General features: G+C 39.8%; 2 protein-coding genes and 2 pseudogenes across 3 annotated transcripts; 3 read left to right on the forward strand and 1 right to left on the reverse strand.

The window, feature by feature from the left end:
* Positions 1-279: 279 nt before the first annotated feature.
* On the forward strand, positions 280-11,892 carry LOC149110885 (uncharacterized). The gene is made up of 4 exons (XM_089291951.1): positions 280-1,083; positions 1,437-1,526; positions 10,013-10,518; positions 11,219-11,892. Exons 1-4 carry the CDS (start codon positions 351-353, stop codon positions 11,450-11,452), a joined length of 1,563 nt encoding a protein of 520 aa, XP_089148077.1. The 5' UTR covers positions 280-350; the 3' UTR covers positions 11,453-11,892.
* LOC149110886 (52 kDa repressor of the inhibitor of the protein kinase-like) lies at positions 1,557-8,520 on the forward strand (annotated as a pseudogene).
* On the forward strand, positions 2,749-3,632 carry LOC149110887 (uncharacterized). The gene has a single exon (XM_089291950.1). The coding sequence runs from the start codon at positions 2,764-2,766 to the stop codon at positions 3,460-3,462; it is 699 nt and encodes a 232-aa protein (XP_089148076.1). The 5' UTR covers positions 2,749-2,763; the 3' UTR covers positions 3,463-3,632.
* Positions 11,893-13,553: 1,661 nt separating the features above from the next.
* On the reverse strand, positions 13,554-21,925 carry LOC149110888 (ATP-binding cassette sub-family C member 4 pseudogene; annotated as a pseudogene). The gene is made up of 3 exons (XR_016208074.1): positions 21,899-21,925; positions 18,167-18,281; positions 13,554-16,325 (listed from the first exon to the last, which is right to left on the reverse strand). The product of XR_016208074.1 is annotated as an ATP-binding cassette sub-family C member 4 pseudogene (transcript).
* Positions 21,926-22,018: the final 93 nt, after the last annotated feature.

A 22,018-nucleotide genomic window follows, 5' to 3' on the forward strand; every position in this document is an offset into this window, starting at 1 on the left:
CGTCATCGGGTATTTTCTGAAGTGCTCGTTGCTCGCAAGGCAAATTTGATCACTGCTCGTGCTCGCAAAAATAAACGTACTGCTCGCAAAGACCATTCGATACCCCTTCCAAAGAAATGAGAATTGGAACCTTTTAACATCCACTTCGTAGTTAGGGCCCTGAAACAAGACTGCATGCCGAATTTCACCAAAATCGGTTCGGTACGGTGGCCGAGACATTTTTGTGTAGCTCGAAAATAACAAACTGAGTCCTAACCCTTTCTCCTTTTGCAGAATCACTTGGAGGAACTTGTTAGATAGCTGCTGTCTTATAACTTGACATTCTACAGTGGACCTGCAGGGCTGTTATCATGGCTACGAAATGTCTTCTCGCTGTTCTACGTCTTCATTTGAAACAAATTCTGTTGTTTCTAATCTTATGCGGGTCAAGTTTGCTTTTTGTACTGAGTAATTCCTGGTGGGATATTAGGACTGGTTTACTGGCATTTTACAGATATCCACGAGAAACAGAAGAAATGGCAAGATTAGAGGATTTCCGTCGCGATTGGTTACGTCAACGCCGAGCGCGAGTAGACTGGCAAGAAATACTAAGACCGTGTCATGATAATACGGCCTGGGGCCAAGTAAAGGATGGCTGGGGGAAACTCAATAGAAGTAACGCGAACACAAGTGACATAATATTTAAAGACATTAGGCCAGCGGGAGAGTTTAGCAAAATTTTTATCCAATCAAGAACCTCAGATAATCGAACGAAGACGATTGGTGGAGACTCGTGGAGGGTTTACGTGCGTGGCCCATCAAGCGTTGCGGTCACTGTTTTTGATCACAATAATGGAACTTACGAAGCTCTGTTTCTCATTACGGAGCCTGGTGTCTATCAAGTTATTATATATCTTGATTATAGTCTTTGTGATGCCTTTAAGGACCCACCGCGTGACTGGTTCATTAAAGGCAACGCTCAGGGAAAGTTTCAGAGGAATGGGCTTCTAGGAAAGCTGGACGAATGGTTAATGCAGCCCTTAAAGAATGGGTTCCCTTTGAAAATAAATGTAACACAAGCACGACTGAACACGTCTTTGACAGGTAAGTCCTCAAGGGAAGTGTCTCGTTTTCTTTGATCACTGCCCGACTGTTCCCACATAGAAAGAGAATGACCAGGGCAACCGTTAATTCTGTTATTTATATTTTAGAATGCTCCTTTGCCGATTTCCCCTCCCCCTCCCTCCACGCGCGCTCTCTCTACACAAAAAAGTAAAAGGATAACTTTTGGGTATTGATTTGCAAAGGTATAAATTGGTTTTGAAGCAGCTATGGCCAGGCAGGCTGAATGCAGTTCTGTTGACTTAATATAGTCGTTTCATGTTTAGTTTAGTGTCTTCCGAACAAAACTACCCATGACAAGCGTTAATTTAAATCTAGGTTGTTTTGTTTTCAAGACATAATAGACTCTTGTGCTTACACCTGCAACCGCTTGTGGGATGGATTTGGTCGGTGGACAAATGGTATATGGCGGCCTTATGTCAATGGTAGGTGGACATTTGTAAATTTATGTCTTTATGATAGACAGGAGCGTAGCCAGGGGAGGGTTCCAGGGGTTCTGGAACCCCCCTTTTGGGTTATGAAAATGAATATTATTTCAAGAGGAAAAAAGTATCGGAACCCCCCTTTCGAAATTCCGCGAGACGAGATTTTCGTTTTTGAAGAAGAACAAAAGAAAATCAATTTAAAAGGCATCACATGCTATATCGCAGGTTACAATATTATAAGGGTGCATAAATTGGTTATCACTTGTCATACGTTTTGTTGACATGCAATGATGGATATATTCACGAGGAAGTTTTAGGATTCAACAATCAGCAGAGGATAACCGGGAAGGAGATCGCTAGCTCGATACTGGATACCCTACCACGGTGGCCCTTAGACATAAAAAACTGTCGGGTACAAGGGTACGATGGAGCGTCTAATATGTCATCCCCTAGGCACGGTACACAAGCACTGATACGGGAAAAAAGTCCAAAGGCTGTGTACACACACTGCAGGGCTCACTGTCTAAACCTCACAATCGTTCACTCCTGTGATCAACCCCTTATCAGAAACATGCTTAGAAAATCCAATGAAGTTTGCAATTTTTGTTTACGTATTCACTGAAGCGTAACAAGTTTTTGCTTGCCGTAATTAAGAAAGAAACCCCCGAGGCCAGCAAAACAACGTTGCTCAGCTGGTATCGAACACGGTGGGTTGAAAGGCATGAGGCACGTGAAGTTTTCTTTGCGCTTTTGCCATCTATGCTAAGAGCACTAGAAGCTATGTCAAATGAGCGGCTGTTTGCAAATCAATTCGGGGAAACTGCCTGGAACTGGGACACTGGTAGCAAAAGCAAGGTAAACAGCCTGTTCATGCGGTATCCAATTTTGAATTTATCATCACCCAGATTACGACGATGAAATGTCTTTCGATACTGAAGCCACTCGGTATCAGCTGCAAAAGCGAGACATCGATGTCTATGAAGCATACAGCCACATCGAGGGACTGGGTCGGGCATGGAGCGAGAGTAGACGCGCTTTTGTGTGCTCCGGCTTAATGTGAATCTATGGGAGTTTTTTGAAGTTTTTAATGGATTTATTTCAAAAACTTAAAAGAAAAAGCAGAAAGAGTAGCTCTACCTCTAGCGAAGAGGATAACCGACCATCTGAAGATAAAAGATCGAAACTTGACCTGTCAGAGGAGGATTGCGAAATCGACGAAGTGCATTCAGTACTAGAAATGGCGGAAGACGTGTTGCCTAAACTTGACATTGTCCTTAAAAAACTGGAGGCGATGGAAACAAAACTCGACAACCTTGGAAGCTATGCTAAAAACGCGGACGCTAAAGTAAATGCACTAACTACGAAAGTGGAGACTCTGGAGGCGACAACAAGAAATGCAATGAAGTCTATCGAAGAGCTCGACAGAGGACTGGCGTTCCGGAACAGCGAGGTCGAAGGGCTAAAGAAACTGGAGAAAGACTGCACCGCTCTCAGACAAGAGGTTCTGTACATGGGAGTTTACCAAAGGAGAGAAAACCTTCGTTTTTATGGTATTGAAGAAGACCCTGAAGGTGCAGAGGACACGCGGCAAGTGCTGATAGATTTCTTGCAGTCAGAGCTTGGCATCGACGACGCCAGCGATATAGAATTTCAGAGAGTTCACAGAATTGGCCGCTTTAACCAGCGAGCGCCCAAACCTCGACAGATCATCGCACGTTTTCTTCGCTATCCGGATCGTGAAAGGGTCATGAGCAACGCTAGGAAATTGAAAAGTAAAAATTTTGGAATATCTGCGGACTTGCCAAAAGAAATTGTTGATCAAAGAAAGAAGGTGCTGCCTAATTTTTTTGTTGCAAAGAAGGCGGGCAAGTCGGCCTATTTCAGTAGGGCTGAGCCTGATAAACTGTTTATTGATGGCAGATTATTTTCTGCTTAGACTTGCCACTCAGACCATGTTTTCTTTTTTTTCCTTTCCCTTTTTGAAATGTAATGGAGCCACAAAGTTAATTTATACTGTCTGTATTTACCATTCTAGTTGCAAGATCTTGTCTGTTGGTAGCTTAATTAACAGCTTTACGCTGGCTGCTATTTTAATACCTTTTTCCATATTATTGTGTAACGTGTTTGTTCTTTGTATGTTTTCAATATTGTTGTTTTTTGTCATTGTTCGGTTTTCATTTTTCGGGAGGCTTTATCACCTCATTCTAATTTTCGTCTCACATAAGTCCTTCACATTATTTTCTAACACAAAGGAGCAAGGTAAAAGTTATTTTTCTGTACTTAATTTGTCTAATTCATAAAGCGCAATGTAAATTTTGGATTGTTATCACTCAATGCTCGGGGAATTCGAACTTTTGAGAAGCGAAAGGCACTCTTTCACTGGTTGTCTAAAAATAAGGCCGACATAGTCTTTTTGCAAGAAACTTACAGTTCGCCAGATGTAGAAAATTTATGGAAAACCCAGTGGAAAGGAGATCTTTACTTTGCTCACGGCTCTGAGCATAGTAGAGGTGTTTTGATTCTTGTCAAAGAAAGGCTTAATTTTGAATTGAAATCATCTACACATGATAAGAAAGGCCGTTATCTCATTTTAATGGGCAATGTGCAGGAGCACATTTTGTCAATATTTATGCTCCAAATAAAACCAGCGAGCAGTGCATCTTTTTCCAGGAGATCCAAACTGGCCGGTTGATAGTCTAAATATAGAAGCTGATTGTGATATAATCGTTCGAGGAGATTTCAATGTAATCTTAGATCCTGAGTTTGATGGCTTAGGAGGAAAGCCTAAATTAAAAGAATCCGTCAAAATAATAGAACAAATCCGCCTGTCATTTGACTTAATAGACATCTGGAGAGTTAGGAATCCGGATGAGAGGCGTTTTTCGTGGCGACAAAAAAATCCAGTGATTCAACGACGATTAGACTTCTGGCTAACATCAAGTAGTTTGCAAGAAGATGTAGAGAGCGTAGACATTATACCTGCGATTAAATCGGATCATTCAGCAATCACATTGTTTATTAACGGAATTGAAGACGAACGTCATGGGCCCTCCTTTTGTAAGTTCAATGCAAGCTTAATTGGTGATGAAACGTATGTATCACTCATTAGAGTGGATTACGTGAATTGAGGAAGGTAGCGAAATTGAAGATCCTCGTGTTCTGTGGGACTATATTAAATATAAAATTCGACAAGAAACGATTGTCTATAGTAAATCGAAGGCTAGAGAAAGAAGAGCAGCATTAACGAGTTTGGAAAGGAAGATAAAAGATTGTCAAATGGCATGCGGTAAAGACCCAAGCTCAAAAAATTTGAATGATTTGGAAATTCTTCAAACAGACTATGACCGTATGTACGAGTTCATTGCACAAGGAGCAATTGTAAGATCAAGGGCCATCTGGTATGAATATGGCGAAAAAAGTAATAAATACTTCTTGAATCTGGAGAACTCTCGAAAAAAGAAAAGCTGCATAAGAAAACTAAGCACAGGAAATGACAAAAGTACGACAAATCATAAAGAGATTCTAAATGAAATTCAGTTATTTTATGCAAACCTGTATGATAAGAAGGTCGACCATTCGGACGATAATTTAATTGAATCTTTTCTCAGTGCAGTGAATACCAGTAAATTAACAGATGAACAACACGATTCAATAGACAAACAACTTACTATGAGTGAATGTTTCGCAGCTTTAAAAACTTTTAAGAAAAATAAAACACCTGGAAACGACGGATTAACGGTTGAGTTTTATCTAGCATTCTGGCCTCTTGTTGGAAAATGTCTCGTTGAATGCCTAAATTTCGCACATCACCATGGTGAATTGTCCACCTCCCAAAAGCAAGCAATGATTACGCTAATTGAAAAGAAAGATAAAGACAAAAGACTTCTAAAAAACTGGCGTCCAATCTCGCTGATAAACATGGCTGTCAAAATTGCATCTAAAGCAATGGCTGTGAGGTTGGAATCAATTTTACCCTTCCTTGTTCATCACAGCCAAAATGCGTTAATCAAAGGAAGATCAATTTTTGACGCGATAAGAACAATCGATGATATTTTAGAATATGCAAAGAGAAATAACAGATCTGGAATTCTGGTAGCAATTGATTTTGAGAAGGCTTTTGATTCCCTTAACCGAGCTTTCCTGGTCAAAGTTTTGCAAAAGTTTAATTTCGGAACGTATTTTTTGCAATGGATCCGAACTTTTTATACAAATCTATAAAGTTGCGTTTTAAACAATGGTTTCGCCACCAATTTTTTCTCTGTCAGCCGTGGAGTTAGACAAGGTGACCCGCTTTCACCTCTGCTCTTCATTCTATCTTTGGAAATACTTGCATGTTTCATTAGACAAGATCGTAATATCCACGGCTTAGTAATCAATAATGAAGAAATAAAATTAACCCTTTTTACTGATGATTTAACATGCTTCTTAAGAGATAGGCTTTCTTATTTGCACCTATTTGTAATTGTTAAATTCTTTTCGAGGTTTTCCGGTCTACGTGTAAATGATGACAAAACTGAACTATTTGCAATTGGACCGCAAAAATTAATACAAGAAGATTTTTATCATAAAACGTGCACATCGATTAAAATATTAGGAATTTATTTTGATTATCATAAGACAACGAGAAAGAATTTAAACTTCAATTCTATTCTCAAGTCTATTAAAAGACTCTTAATATGTGGAGGTGGCGAGGTCTCACACTACTCGGCAGAATTCAAATCGTTAAAACGTTTGCTATCTCCAAATTTATGTATAAGGCCTCACTAATCTCAGTCTCAGAAGATCTTATTAAAGATGTGAACAAACTGCTCTATGGTTTTATCTGGAAAGGGAATGACAAGATAAAACGCACTGCTCTTATTAATGATATAGAGAACGGTGGCCTAAAAATGCTCGATATCCAATCAATGATTTTGTCACAGAGAGTTATTGCATTGAAACGATTTATTGAAGACTACAATAGCCCTTGGAAGAGCGTCCTTGAAGCGTTCTTAGGTAACATTGGCGGAAAATCTATTTTATGCTGCAATTTTGACACCCGTAAACTTCCTATTTATCTACCGGACTTCTACAAAGAGTGTCTGGATGCGTGGTCTTATGTTAGTACAACAAACTTTGTTTCTTATGACGATGTTGTTAACCAAACAATATGAAACAATAAGTTTATCCTTATTGAGAACAAGTCGTGTTATATAAAACACCTGGCTGTCCATGGAATTGTTAAAATAGGAGATTTGATGTCTGACAATGGTAGGTTTCTCGAAAGTGAAAAATTATTTGAAGCTCGACTATCTCCCTTCCACCTTTTTAAATTAATGGGCATCGTTAATGCTATTCCTAATGAATGGAAGCTTATCATCAAACAAAGTCAGCAACATATTTATCCCCCCTCGAATGACACGTTTCAAATTAACAGAGAAAACGCTACTGTAAATGTTTTGAAAGTTACTTCGAAAATGCTTTGCAATGAATTTAAACGCAAAAAGCAAACGGCGCCTTCTGCTCAAAAGAAAATAAAACTAAAGTATCCAAATCTTTCTCTGGAATGGAAAGAAATTTACTCTCTACCGTTTACGGTCACACATGATACAAAAACTAGGGAATTTCAGTACAAGCTGTTAAATAACATTGTTTTTACAAATGAAAAATTATTCAGACTTAAAATGATTGACTCTCCACTTTGCGCCTTTTGTCAAACAGAAGTCGAGTCCCCTGAGCACTTATTCTTTCATTGCAATGTAACAAAATCTTTCTGGCAGTTGCTTTGTTCCTGGATTTCTGAAAAAAAAGGTAATCTCGACATCCTTAACGCTAGAAAATGTTATCTTTGGAGTATTCAATGTCGCAGAGGACTTTCATATTCTAAACCATATTATTTTATTAGCTAAATATTATATTTATAACTGTAAATTAAATATCATACATCCTTCTCTAAAGGTCTTCATAGACAAGGTTAAAGCAACTTGCCAGATTGAACAGAAAATTGCAGCTAACAGCAATAAATTGTTAAAACATTATAAAAAATGGAACAAATTTCTACCTTGCTTCAGTTAATTTAGTTTATGTTTTGTGATGATGTATTTAGAGATCTATTTATATTTACATTGTAATAGGCTTCTTTACCTCCCCCCTTTTTTTTTTCTTTTTTTTTTTGTGTGTGTATCCCTTTTTAATATAAAATTGTAAAACTAGCATTACAGTTTCTCTTTGCTTGTCCATTGCACAACTTACAAACAAAAACAATAAAATACAAAAAAAAAATACAGCCACATCAGAGATTTAAATGGTGAGCTAGAAGATATCAGAGGAGACATCGAGAAATATTGCTCGGATTGGTACAGCATGGCTACCACCACAGCGAGGAAAGCAAACATCAAGCCATCTATGGCACTCGTTGTTGGTTGGCAACAGCACTGAAGCAATGTCGAAGCAGGAACACCGAAGGATTACTACAAAAGAGCGCTCACAATTCCTCTGTTGGATCATCTTATTTCTGAGATAGACACATAATTTGACCCCAATAATGATGCTGTGATGTCTTCCCTCCTGTGCCTACTTCCGGCCTTGTTAGCTTCTCGAGAAGGAAACCCTGTACAAGCCGCTTTACAGTACTGTGCAGATGACCTACCATCACCCCAGGTTTTTGATGTGGATCTTTTCCGTTGGCGGCGCAAGTGGCTAAACGCGGATCAAGACCTATCCAGCAGTGCAGTCCAGGTATTAGAAGAATGCAACCATGAATTCTTTCCAAACGTACATAAGTTGTTGCGCATCTTATGTACGTTGTCAATTACCTCTGCAGAATGTGAGCGATCATTCAGCACATTGCGGGGACTGAAAACTTATCTGAGGGCGACCATGACCAGTGAGCGAGTCTGGCCTTGCGCTAATGAACATCCATTATGGTAGGCAAATTGGCATTGGTGCAACAATCCACATTTTTGCACGGAAGCATCCACCGCGCCTCCTTCTTTCTGATATCCTAGCTCAGTGAACGGTAAATCACAAGTCTACAGCATTTGATGAAGTATGTAATATCTTAAACAACTATTATATGATCCATTTTTAATTCTATTACGATCCATCTCTTCAGGAAGTGAGATTTACAATCCCCTCTTAGAAATGCTAGCTTCGTTTGGCGCTGAAATTATTGGAAATTTGTGCTCAGAATCAAGGAAACGCCATTTCTGAAGACACAAAATTCAAAAATTTTCCGGGGAATCATGTCCCCGGACCCCCGTAGTAAAGAGTACCTCCGGCATTCGATTGTCAATCGGGCAAGCAATATACATTAGGAACCCCTCTATGCAAAAAGGCTGGCTACGCCCCTGATAGAATGAGTAGAATGGGCAAACTTGCTGAATTCTCAATGGTCTAATCAAAGACGGTTCTTGGAAGACTAGCTCCTGATTGGCCGAGCTCGATATTCCTGCAAAAATGCCCTAAAATACGAAACATATGTTTAGGCCCCTTCAACCCTCCCCCTGGATCAAGCTTAACTTTGTTTAGCTCTACTCTCCCAAAAATTTTACATTCATTCTTTGAGTCTCATGCAACCTATAGGCTTGTTTTTAGGAAGCATCAAGTGCGTTTAGGACTCAAAAAGGGAAAAATGCCTGGCCTGGTTTTGACATAAACAGGGAAAAATTAGCTAATGAAAAAACATAAACTATATTAGTCTGTGAGAAGTTGGCACATATTTTTTTTGGTTCCATTACAACTCAACCTCGAGTTTAACTCATACCATTGCCGTTGAATCTCTTACAAAAAGCGTCAACGTCACAATGAAAAGCAGCCACGTTGGCAATCTGATATCCTCAGCCATTGTCTTTTTTCAAGTAAAAAATAGATAAATCAATCAATCAATCAATCAATCAATCAATCAATCAATCAATCAATCAATCAATCAATCAATAATGACTTGATTTAAATTTCATTGCCTGATAGAGCTAACTCAGGAGACTGTATAATCTAAAATTATATTCAGATTAAAATTCAGTTGAAGTCTATCTCCTAAATTTATAATAAGAATTACAGATCTTGACCAGATAGACCTACATTTTTTTAATGCTGTGCTTGGATGAACTATGGCTAGGTGCTGTTTGAATACCTATGCTGAGTTTTACTCAGAGGGAGGGACCTAACTACCTTGTGAAATGTTTGCCTTAACATATGGCTTCAAACCTAGCTATAAAGGTATGGAGCAGTTTTCAAGCCAAAATAATCAATGTATCCAATCACAAAGGACACAGATAGTACAGTGAACCAATCAAGACTCGAAATGACATGTGGCTGACGCAAGGCGCGGGAAAACGAGCGCAGGCGAGTCACGATTGGTTGTGGTTTTACTTCTGATTGGAAGAAAAAATGGTGCGAGTATTTAAAGCCAATCGCGTACCGTAGCGATGTAAAACCAGTTACTGTTCGACACTCAAATGAAAACCGCTCTATTAAGATTTTGAAACTTTTTTTATTTGCCTGCCTAGAGATGTACAATGGATCGCTGTCATCAAGCCATAACTGTTCTGGTACTCTCTGGGTCTACGGCGATTCACTGGGCGTACGTTTCTTTGGCTCAATCAGTTCCCGCAACCTGTGTAAAAAGCTTTATACAAACTGCAAAAACAGCTACAATTGGCTCTATCCTTTTGCTAGCAAGGGACGTAGCAGGACAGAAGACGACGATCTAGATTTCAGTCCTATAAAGGTTCTAAACCCCATTCGCAGCGTTCTTGGTAGGCCAGAAATGCAGCAAAAGGACAGTGTACTGCTTTTGAACCTTGGGCTCCATTATCCAGTCAGTCTTAATTTTACTGCCTACCAGAAAATTATTGCGGATGTGATAAAGATCTTGAAGGATACTAAAATTAATTCACAGGGGAAAAGAGTTCCGAAGTATAACACGAAAGTTATTTGGAAGTCAACAACTGCCATATGCAAGTATAAAGCACCATACCCTGGCGGCACGGGTGAGAGATTCCTTACACCACAGGTATGTACCACATCAAGTTGAAGAACAGAAACAACACCAACAAACGTTATTTATATGTTGTAGGATCTTAAAGAGAGTATTTCTCTAAAAAGAGTCTTTCATCTGCATTATACTAGGGTAATGAAGCACTTGGTAAAGATTACCATGTCGGAATTAAGAGTAGCAGCTCTCGTATGCTATCATAGTCAGTGTTAGTGTAACAGCTGTCATTGTTTTCAGGCAGGTGGTATTGTTTCCACAATGGTAGCGAGCACTGGCAAGAGCCCAAAGTGGCATGAGCTATGGAATAATACAATTTTTCTGAAGCCCTTTAGGTTTAGATCATCGGCTTGCAATTCAGTTGGCTGAGCACTGTTCTTTTCAAATAATGTTGAGACAAATTTTCATTTAAAACTTCTACAAACTTTGAGCTATGAAAATCGAAACGGCGTTGAATTTTTGCGTTTGACCCGCTGTGAACAGGCTGCTCAGTGTCCCCGGGCCCATGCAGATCACAGGAAACAGTGGTTATCATTTACTTAGGCTGATGTGGATCAATAAGTCACTTGCTGCCTGCCTTCTTTCCCTTACTTCCTCACTAAAAAGACCCTTGAAATCGGAAAGAGGGTCTGCATTCTAGGGTGTACTCAACTCTCTGGAAGTTCATCTTGATTGTAATAATTTGATTATGACATCATTTTAATATATTTTTCTCACTCAGCGTGTTCTCCTGTTCAGTGCTTACGGGATGAAAGCTATGTGTGAGGCAGGCTTTGACGTCATAGACTTGTATCCAATGACCGACTCGTATCCTGGTGGCACACTAGACGTCGTGCACTATGTAAATAAGGTGTTCGATACCGTGGAAACATTGCTGGAGAGATATAAAATGAACAATAACCAGAGACTGGGCACGAATGAGAGAAATCGTAGAAATAGACGCTGTACAAGTTGACGGAAATTCTTAAATCGCTTTAAATATTTAACAATTATTCCACGAGCACGCGTTGAATATGAATTGGCAGCCAACTCGGCGCTACACGCCTAGTTGGCCGCTGTAATCATCTCATATCCAACAAGCGCGAATGGAGTAATTGTTTCATTAAAAACGCCCAAAAATTTCGAAATTAAAATAAAGTAAAAGTAAAAATGCCTACGAAATTACGCGCATGTTTACCATATTTGTGGGGCATGGTATAAATTTATCTTATTAGATGTTTTGGCGTGCAGTATCGCTGAATATTTTTACGATTTATGCCGTATTTTGACGAGCCCGTAAGGCGAGTGAAAATACAAACAAAGAGCAAAAATATAAAGCGATACTTCACACCAAAGCATCTAATAAGAGATTTATTATTCAACTGCTGTAGTCAATAAATTTATCAATGAAAGAGGGCGAGTGTGACAGTTTTGCGTGCGCGCACCGACCTGTACGGGAAACAGGTTTTCTACTGTACAAATAACTGTACAATATCGCTGTATATTTGTACGGTTATTTGGACGGTATTAGCTGCAATTGGATAATAATGGCTCATATACCCAGATGCCTAAGCCAATGGAAACTCTTAAATTGCAATATCCAAGGATTCAGTATTTAATAAGTGGGATTAACTTCCTTATCCTTCATCTTCCTATGTTTTGAAATTAGGTTGATTCTAAGTGAGAAGCTGACTGTGAAAGACGTTTAGTACAGTATGTCACGAAACTTCCTGCCCCTCCTATGCCCTTTGACTGTCTTCAAATTCGTCTTTAAATGCGGTGCACTCTGTTTCAAAATTAAGTTGAAAAAGAAACAAAACCAAACACAGTTGTTACACCTCGCAACTCAAATAAGTTTTCCGATTGGAGGAGAACGTGTCACGTGTCGTGGGTCAAAACTCACTAACTCCCTTGGGCGAACAAACCTCACTAACTCGTCTAACTCCCTAGGGAAACAACAACTTGAGCTTTCGGCTTGCACGTGATCAGGTCGTGCTCCTTGAAACCACGGCAAATTTGTGAACCAGCCGGCGTCAAGCCAACGATTTCTTCACAGCATTTTTTCTATTTTTGAGTTGGGAGGTATAACAAATTCAACAAAACACTTAATGACAGTCTTGCCCCGCGGGAAACAGTGAGTGAGTTCCAGAAACAGTGAGTTCCCCTCGGCTTCGCCTCGGTGAACATTGAGGGTCTCAAAAACACAAAACTCACTGTTTCCATTGGGGCCAGTAATTTTAAAACATTGCTGGAGAGATACCGATAAAACAATAAAGTGCTTATTGTTTCAAAATTGTTACGGTATCACTCGACCGACAGAAAATATACATTGCGAAACTCTTCAACAGACCCAACTTATTTATTTCACGATACGTAGTGAAATCCTAGTTGCAGAGGAGCGACCTCTTAGCAGAGGGTTTCTTCATAGCTGTGTAATCTATCATCAAAATAACCTACCACTAAAACTTCAGTCACCACTGACTCAAACCCACAGTAAACGCCGATGTCTCCGAAGAAGTCTCCTCTCAATCCACTAGACTTTAAATGAAGTTCCTTAATAGCTCGTCGCTCCTTCGTGAACGTTCTTGGAGCCTCTAACACAACTGTTCATGTAGCAATACATCGTAATTACATCATTTAGTAGAATGTTCTAAACTGTTTCATAGTGTGACGGTAGAAGGTTCTGGTACAAATATTGCGTGACTAAACATTACTTAGACTAGAAATTACCAGAAACTTAGTATTTACAATTGCTCTCCATAGCAAAATGTACTGCCCGTATTGAAACGGCGCCTTCAGTACGATTGGCCCATGATGTCGATTTCTTGTCGCTCAGTGTAGAAGTCACGTTTTACTGTAACATGATTATTTACAATATTTATAATTGTGATTTATTTAGCCTATCAAAGTGCGTTCGGTTAGTTGAAAATTTTGTACAACAAAATGCTGGACGAGGGCGGTGCGTCCCCGATCCATTTCCTATTCTGTTTTTTTCTCAACGCTGCTCCCTAACTAATAGAGCGCCTGAAACAGGTTATGCATTATGGTGAATCATTAAACCAGTCAGTATCCTTATTGTAGCCATGATAAAGACTCGAAAATTGCCCGTACTCTTTACGAAGTCATTCTTAACTTATTTTAGTTTTTATCTTTATATTATGTTATTTAGACAGGACCCCTTTGATAACAGTACTCTTACACTGAACGGCTATCCTGTATAAATATTCGTTATTATTATTTACAAGAGAAAATGAGGGTCAGAGAGGGAGGCTCCCAGTCCAGGCCTTGGGATATGTCAATTTCGCTAAAGTTATTTTAGGGTCGCCGAAAACAGCGGGAGTGCATTTCCTTTTACGTCCACATGATACCATTATTCTTTAGGCAATCAGGCAATTAAGAAACGGCGGTCCACGGGGAAATTCACTTTGTCGATAGCGCCTTTTACGGACACATTAGAGACAGATGGTATTTCTGGCTGGATAAATCGAGGTGGGAGATATATTTTTACATCTCCTTGGGAATAAAATGGCACATGCAGACGGGCGGAAATGCAGTTCTGAGTGGTCAACAAAACGTTCCGGCGGAACATGTAATAAAGTTCGTGGCTGCTGCTATGGACTATGCACTGTGGCTTTTTCAAAAGGAGTTTACAAGCCGATGGACTTCGACATTGATGTTGGCAATGACAATGAGATTTTCTCCTCACACTGAAGAGAGAAAGCTTACATTAGTGCAAATTAACCGAAGGTGAAGAAAACGTGGCATATATGAACATGATCAAACGAAGATGACACCTCCGTTTTTTCTGGTTTTCTCTGTTGGAAAAGCAGTCAGAAGAAGTTGTCCCTTTCGCTCAGTTCAGTGTACTTTAGTTGCTGGTTCAAAATCATTTTTTGTCGCTTGCATGCGAGTTATTTTGTCGTTGAACAGAAAAATTGTTTCTGTCGCTGATCACTACCGCGCTGTGAGTTGTTCTGTTTCTCTGTGAATTCAAAATTATTTCTGCCCGCGTTTCTTTCGGCTATCGCTTCGCTTCGAGCTACAGGAGTTGTTTTGTCGCTGTATCAGTATTCACAACTAGTTCTGTTGCTACATTCCCATGATCGCCATGCTTCTAGTTGTTTAATCGCTCAGGCCGGCATTCAAAATTATTTCTCTCGCTGAGCGCTACTCCAAGGTATTTTTTGTTGTATTCAAAATTATTTCTGTCACTGGTCGTCCTACCTCGAGCCGTTTTGTTGCTGGAGTTCAAGTTATTTCTGTCGCAGGTCGCTTCACAGCGAGCTATCTTCAATTTGTCACTGTACCGCTGATCACTTCGCTCTGAGCTGTTTTTTTGTTGAGTTATTTTCTAGGCTGATCGCTACACTCCGAATTGTTTTATCCGCGATGTTGAGGTTCAAATAGACTTCTGTCGCATGGTTGGGAATTGCTTTGTTGTGGTATAGTATTCAAGTTGATTTCTGTCGCTAATCGCTAGGTTTCGAGTTGTTTTGGTTCCTAGATTCAAAATATTTCAGTTAGCTACCCTCCGAGCTGTTTTGCATCTCGGCCAGAATTATATTCTCCTGTCGCTGGGTTCAAAAATAGTTTTGCCGTGGGAACCAAAATAGTTTTCTTCGGTGGGCCACGATTTCTTTCGTCGGTGCGTTTAGAGGTATCAGGATCGCTACAGCTTGAAACAGTATTCCATGTTATATATGTTTTCAAAATCGAGAAATACGATACTTCTCTGCATGTTGTTATACAAATGGAAGCAAACAAATTCTTTCTTGTTGTCATCGCTGATTTCTTTGATTCAAATTTTCAGGGGAAAAACTTTGATATTTCTTTCACCCAGCGTTTTTATTCCAAATAGGTTGTAGTTCTTTAGGCGCTTCTACTGACAAAACGTATTTCCACGCAGACCGCCCTTTCAAAATTCCCTGATCAGCGGGTAAAAGGTATCATGCGGACGTCTCGGGAAATAGACTTCCGTTTCCGTCTAAAACTAAAAATAACTTTAGTGGAATCGACATATCCCAGCCAACGCCCTCAATGTCCCTCTCTGTCCCCTCATTTTCTCTTGTTATTTATTATTATTATGATGGTGTTCAGTCGATGTGCAATTGTAATGACAGTACAGTGTCTAAATTTTGTGCGAATTCTGTAATCCACATTTGCTGTTGCTTCATCCATTATTATGATCTTGGTTTTTTTCCACAATGCGCGAGCCAGGCAGAGAAGTTGCCTTTCACCAACGCTGAAGTTTGCCCCACATTCTTTAATCTCCTCGCTCAGTTGTTGTGGAAATCTCTTCACCATGCTCTTCAAACTCGCTTCTTCCAATGCATCCCAGAGTTCCTTGTCGTCGTGCCCCTCAAAAGGATCTAAGTTCATGCGCAGTGAACCGGTAAACAGAACTGTATCCTGGGAAATAACTGACATCACTCGACGAGAGCTTTGAATGTTAAGATTCCTGATGTTAATGTCATCAATAATGATGTCACCGGATGGTTGAGGCATGCGAAAGAGAGCTGAAACCAATGATGACTTGCCAGCTCCTGTGCGACCAAGAATTCCAATTTTCTCGTGCGGATATGTAGTAAAACTGACATCTTTTAGTATTTCTGGTCCACCCTGACAGTACACTAGACCCAGGTTCTTTGCTGTTATTTGGCCGATTTGCGGCCAATTTTCTGGAGGCTGAGAATGATTAGCGTATCCAGGCTCTTTCTCAATGTGAGTATATGAGATGACACGTTCAACTGACGTCACGTAATTCTCAACTTCTGAACATTGTCTCACTCCGTATTGAGACGTATCTACTGCAAGCTGAAGAGCGTATACAACGGATAATGCCGTAATACCTGCAAATATAAAGATATGCCAAAAATTAGTGGACATTTTCTCAGGTAAATTCAGACATTGATACTGGTGATAACTCCAAAACTGGATTCTTAAATCCACCTGGACGCTCAAACTGCATTTACTGGGGCTTCGTATCGCAATATCAAATATGACCCGACAAGTATTGAAAACAATAAAACAAATAGAATAATCTGGATATCTCACGCAAGAGTCACGCTTAGATATTTACTATTCAATTCTCAAGTTGCTTCATTGAGTGTCCTCTTTATCCAATTGCTTGTTGTTCGTCAGGTATACTTCGAAGTGCTGTTCGCGAAGATTCTTAATTTTTCACTACCTGAGGTGTCCATGAGAACTAGTATGAGCTTTGTCAAATTGGCTAGCTTTCAAACTCCAGAATTCATGGACTGACCCATTGCTAAAACGTACGACAGTTTCCAAAGCCTTCTTCACAAAACACCTCATTTTTTCTTATTACTTTGTTCGCTCTGGTTGTTCGCGGAAGATCAAGATTTCTCATGCGCAGTCGCCATTGTCACTCCCAGTTTCCACGCGCCTGACACGCACTATGACCCCACATTTTGTGACCAGGAAAGTACGGCCTGCATTTTCCGACTCGGACTTTCCCACGTAAGTAAGGATTTGAGTTTCTCTTCTAAACAGATCAATCTAAGTTCACACGGGTCGGTACAATGTATAATGTACAATGTACAATGTACTTTGTACAGTGTTCTGAAAGAAGGTTAGGACAAAAGCAAATAAAGAAAAGAAGTGAACTCTCTTGTCCTAAATTTACGGACAATTGAGAATCGCCTCCCCACCATCTCCTTCCTTGTGTTTCGTCTTATAGTAGATAAGAGACGTAACACGTAGTTTCAACAGTTTTATAAATGAAGCTAATACTGTTGGTCTGAGATTAGAGTACAACAATGAATTGGTAAAAATTGCTGAGTCCACGGATCACAACATCTCCAGATTTACCTGAGCCTGATTGAGTGTAGAGAACGAGAAAAAGAACTAACGTCATAGAGGTGACGCAGATCACGTCCACATAAAGTCCTAGCCATCTGTTTGTGGACGGAATCCAGAGCCAGCACTGATCGTGACCGTCTTGAAACCCGGAGATAAATAAACAAAATAGTACTAGATAAAGCTGAGCACCCCTGCTGTCCTACCAACAGTAATGCATAGAAACCTTCCACGCCTTAAAGAGAAAAAGACTACCTTGTCATGTGTAACACTTCATTACATTGTCCATTTCATCAATACATAACCCAAAATTAAGATGAACTCACATTAATGAGAGAAGTTATTTTATTAACGTGACTTTAGAATTCAAACCTGTACAATTCTTCCAGAAACCCATTTTCCTTCTTACTTCTGCCAATAGTTACCAGTCCCTCCAACGTGTCACTAAAATGAGAGAGCACTGGGCTTCGATTTACTCCTTCCAGTCGCCTCAGATCACGTGACGTCCTTAAGTTATACCTTCCAAACCACATAAACAGAACCATGAGTGGGGTGGCCGGCAGAATAAGCCAGGGGTTCAGGATAGATGGCAGAACGACCGCTCCGATACAAAGCAGAACAATCTCAACAGCTTGCAGGAATACATCTGGCAGCAACTCGTCCATGATGCCAATATCTCGTGAAAACCTGTTTATCATTCGTCCAACTGGATTTGTGTCGAAGAACAAAACCTGAGCTTATAACACCGCCGACATCATGGAATTATGTAAGTGTTTAGAGGAGTTTAACAAAGCGTTAATGAACACTGTTGCTATAGTTACAGAGAGGACAAAGGAACCAGCCAAAATGACTCCATAGATATAAAGATTACCTGTCTGATACTGCCGGTCATGTGATCCAATAGTCAAATGAAGTAGCCACCAATCTGCGAGTACGTGTAATCCTTTTGAAAAGAAAACAAAAAGGATTTTAAAAAAGGCCAAAAACTAAAAGACTAAACTTTGGCCGCTGATTTATCGTATTTAATCTGAATTCGTCTTGCATTCCGCCGGGGCCTGGCGGTCCATCAGGCTGACTTCTGTTTCTTGTTTCTGTAGCATGAAGTGACTAGGAGTACATATATTGCTAACCCAACCCTCCAAGTTGCGACCATTTTAGTCGCCATGGCGACTAGAATTTTGGAGCTGGCGACTAAATTAGAACGCAAGTCGCCAGCTCGGCGACTAAAATTAACGTGACCTATGCGTCAGGAGCTTGAGCGGACTATCATCCGGAGCGAAAAGAAAAACGTTCTCAGCATTAAGAATTCACTTTGCAAAGCTAGTTGTTGTGGGATTTTAACCAACAGAAATGGAGACTGAATAAAATGAAATGTTACACGGTAAACAAAGATCAAGGAATTGCATTCAGTTGAGCTTGGGACGCGACGAAATTCGTTCCACTCGACTGAACTTTGGCATGTGACAATTTTACTGGAAGCGTCAGACAACGCACGCAATCCGGTCAGTTGCCATCGAAAAGAAGAGGAATTGCAAAAGCTTGGAAAGCTCGACGGTGACAGGATCCACAATATATTTGAGAAACATCCAGATGTATTTGAGAGACGTATTTTCAGTGGACACGAAAATACTTGACTTTACAGCAAACTTGATAACGCAAGCACGGGGGATTCTATAAATAAAAAAAACTGTGATGAAAAGCGGCTCGCAGTTGTAAATAAATTTCACTTGTGTGAACGAACCTGGGTTTATTTTTAAATTGTCAAAGATTTCATCAATAAAAAATATCCGTCTTAGTGATTGCCCTAAAACTTGTGAAAGTATTTTCGCGTTGAGTATTCGCGTTCCGCGGTTCGCATATTAAATTCAAAACGACAAACAATTTGAACGCTAACTTTTCTGTCCATTTCAATACAGTCTTTAATATTCAGATGAAGTTTTTCGTTTGCTTATTCAAGCAGAAAACGAGGTTGAACATTTAAAAAAGTTCATAAGCGGTAAGGTAAAAATAGTGTTCACTTTATGGTCTCAGCAAGAATTTGATGCCGCCTTGATAAACATTGGAAAACTTTCCGCCATTCGCCTGCGAATGAGGCTATCTTATTTTAATTTGGTATAATCTGTGTCGTTTGCACTGTTCCTGTTGTGTGAATTATAAAAGATATACACAAATATTTCTGTGTTTTGTAAAGCGACTTTTTTTCTTAATTTTCATCAAATATTTTCGCGGGAAAAATGGCGGTAAACATTCGTTTCATTCATACATGCTCACGCAAGAGTTTATAATGAAGATAGTCTGAACCTTTGGTTTTTGATATTTGTGGTGTCACTTGTAAATCGATGGAGCTATTTGAAGGCATGTGCATTTGCATTATTATAACCATTGTAAAAGATTTACTGAAAGTGAAAGCCAATCAATTTAAAATGACTGAATGAGAACTGTGATCAACTCACAACACTGTTGCAATAATATAGTACTTTTTCATTGTGATCAGAAACTATTTCATTTGATCATCAATCATTCCAATAAAAGCATATTTGAATCAACATTAGGTAGTTCTTTCACCGAACGGGACTTCAATTTACTTGGAAATAATACAGTTAGATAATAATAAGATTATTATTTATTATTAATTAATTATTAATTTATGCATATATTTTGGCGACTAAAATTTTTCACTGGCAACAAAACCTCAACAGTCAGTGGCTAAATGGCCACTAAGGAAAAAAGTTAACTTGGAGGGTTGTGCTAACCCAAACAAACGGTCTGTTGTACTGCTTGATACTATCCCACTATCGATAGACTACAATCCTGGAGGCTAGGAGCGCTCCTCGCCTCCAGGATTTCGAGCGGCCTTTTTTTTTCTCGTGGTTTTCTGTCGCGTCACGCACGACGGACTGAGATAAAGAGGGACTACTCATAGTCTACGCTATCAGTGTAGATTTAACAAATAGATTCCATGTTGCCGTGCGTCTGTTCAGTAATGGATCACAGATGACGTAAAAATGTGGTAAGAACAAAAAAGTGGCACACGAGGCGATTGCCGAGTGTGTCAATGATGTTCTTACCACATTTTGACGTCTTCTGTGATCTATTAGGGAGCTTAAGCAACGACTACCACGACGCCAAGGACGACGACTAGTAAAAAAATGAATTTATATTTTACAAACGAAATTCGCGATTGTCTAGATCTGTTGGGTACGCCAATGGCTCTGAAAACGTGCTCAACCTAAATATGCAACGACGGCGTTCAATTCCAACTGGAAATGCGAAAAATTAGCCGTGGACGACGCAGAACTTGGTCATTTCACGTTGTTGTTTTGTAGAGGACGGCAAAGAAATGTACAGCGATTTATAACGCACGTGCACAGGTATTTAATTAAACCTTTTGTTTTGTGACGTGCACGTTGTCGTCGTCGTGGTTTGCTTAAGCTCCCTATTACTGAACAGACGCACCGCAAAATGGAATCTATTTGTTTTATATAATAACGAAAGAAACTTCTACAGATAAAGCTTTTTTTTTTCAATTTCAAAGTCTTTCAACGTAACTCGAAAGCCAACCTTTGCCCACTTTGGTGAACACGAAAAAAGCCATTTGAGGTAATCTATTGCCTTTACAAAATGAAGCAATCTCATTGGAAAATCCAGGAAAATCACGCCACTGTCAAACTTGACTCGAGCGTCACTTCTCGTAGAATGAAAACTTACAGCGAAAGCAGAATTGAACTGCGAAATCTACAAATCTTAAAGAAAATGCTGAAAAGTGAAGTCGGTTTTTGTCATCAGAGCAGCACTGTGAGCCGAAAAGCTTGGACGTTGCCTTGAATATTGCAGGAGTTCAAAAAATACGCTCGGAAAACTTGCGGTTGTGGTCAACCTGGAGGCCATTCGATTCGAGGTTTGAATGAAGGAAGCGTTAGTGATGGTGGAAATTCGTGTCCTCTGTTGGTGATTCTCAAATCAGTTTGAAATAGTGTCGGAGACACCTTTTAGCTGCAATACAGTCGGCCGTGAGCTGTAGTGAGCTATACTTTGCTCGCTGCTGTGCCCTGAAACGGACTGGGACATTCGCATCGGAAAGCAAGATTACGTTATTTTAACTGATTTTAAGAAGCTGTTTTGATGTTTCATTCCTTATATCAATCAGTGTGTCAACAATTATTTTGAGACTGAGAAAAGTTGAATTTTTTCAATAAATTAATCTCATAAACATTTTGTTTATTGGGTTTGTTAAATTCGAGATAAAGCAATGGTTCTCGGCTCACCAAGATCAATTTTGTGTTTGGTTTAGTCTCGCTCGACTGCAGACTGAGACTGCTCGAGTATTTTTTCTGAGTCATTTTCTAAAGAAGAAACGGTTTTATCTTTCTTCTTCCTGCTAGACTATGCTCGTACCTGTTCAATACCTCGACAACAGCCACCTTTAAACCGCGGCAAATTTGTTGTGCCAGCTGGCGCCAAGCAAATCATTCTTTCGCAGTCTTTTTTTTTTTTTCTGTTTTTGAGTTGGGAGGTATAACAAAACACTTTTGACTGGCCCTGCGGGAAAATAGAGAGTTTTGTTTCCCCTCGACCTCAATACTCGTCGTAGCGTGAAACAAACCTCACTGCTTCCCTTGGGGTCACTCATTAAGTGCTTTATGTTGCCTATCATACGAAACTAATCATACGAAACTGAGCGCGAAGCGCGAGACGAAAAAAATCCGTCTGTAGTCATACCAAT

This window comes from Orbicella faveolata, unplaced genomic scaffold, assembly GCF_042242905.1.
Source record: "Orbicella faveolata isolate gen_17 unplaced genomic scaffold, um_ofav_v1 contig_24, whole genome shotgun sequence".
NCBI lineage: Eukaryota > Metazoa > Cnidaria > Anthozoa > Scleractinia > Merulinidae > Orbicella > Orbicella faveolata.

Bases quoted from the DNA above. Each gene is read 5' to 3' on its own strand.
- LOC149110887 (XM_089291950.1), top strand. From the start codon at position 2,764: ATGGCGGAAGACGTGTTGCCTAAACTTGACATTGTCCTTAAAAAACTG.
- LOC149110885 (XM_089291951.1), top strand. From the start codon at position 351: ATGGCTACGAAATGTCTTCTCGCTGTTCTACGTCTTCATTTGAAACAA. The intron at 1,527-10,012 runs GTAGGTGGACAT...TTGCCTGCCTAG, and splicing joins ATGGCGGCCTTATGTCAATG to AGATGTACAATGGATCGCTG. The intron at 10,519-11,218 runs GTATGTACCACA...TTTCTCACTCAG, and splicing joins AGAGATTCCTTACACCACAG to CGTGTTCTCCTGTTCAGTGC.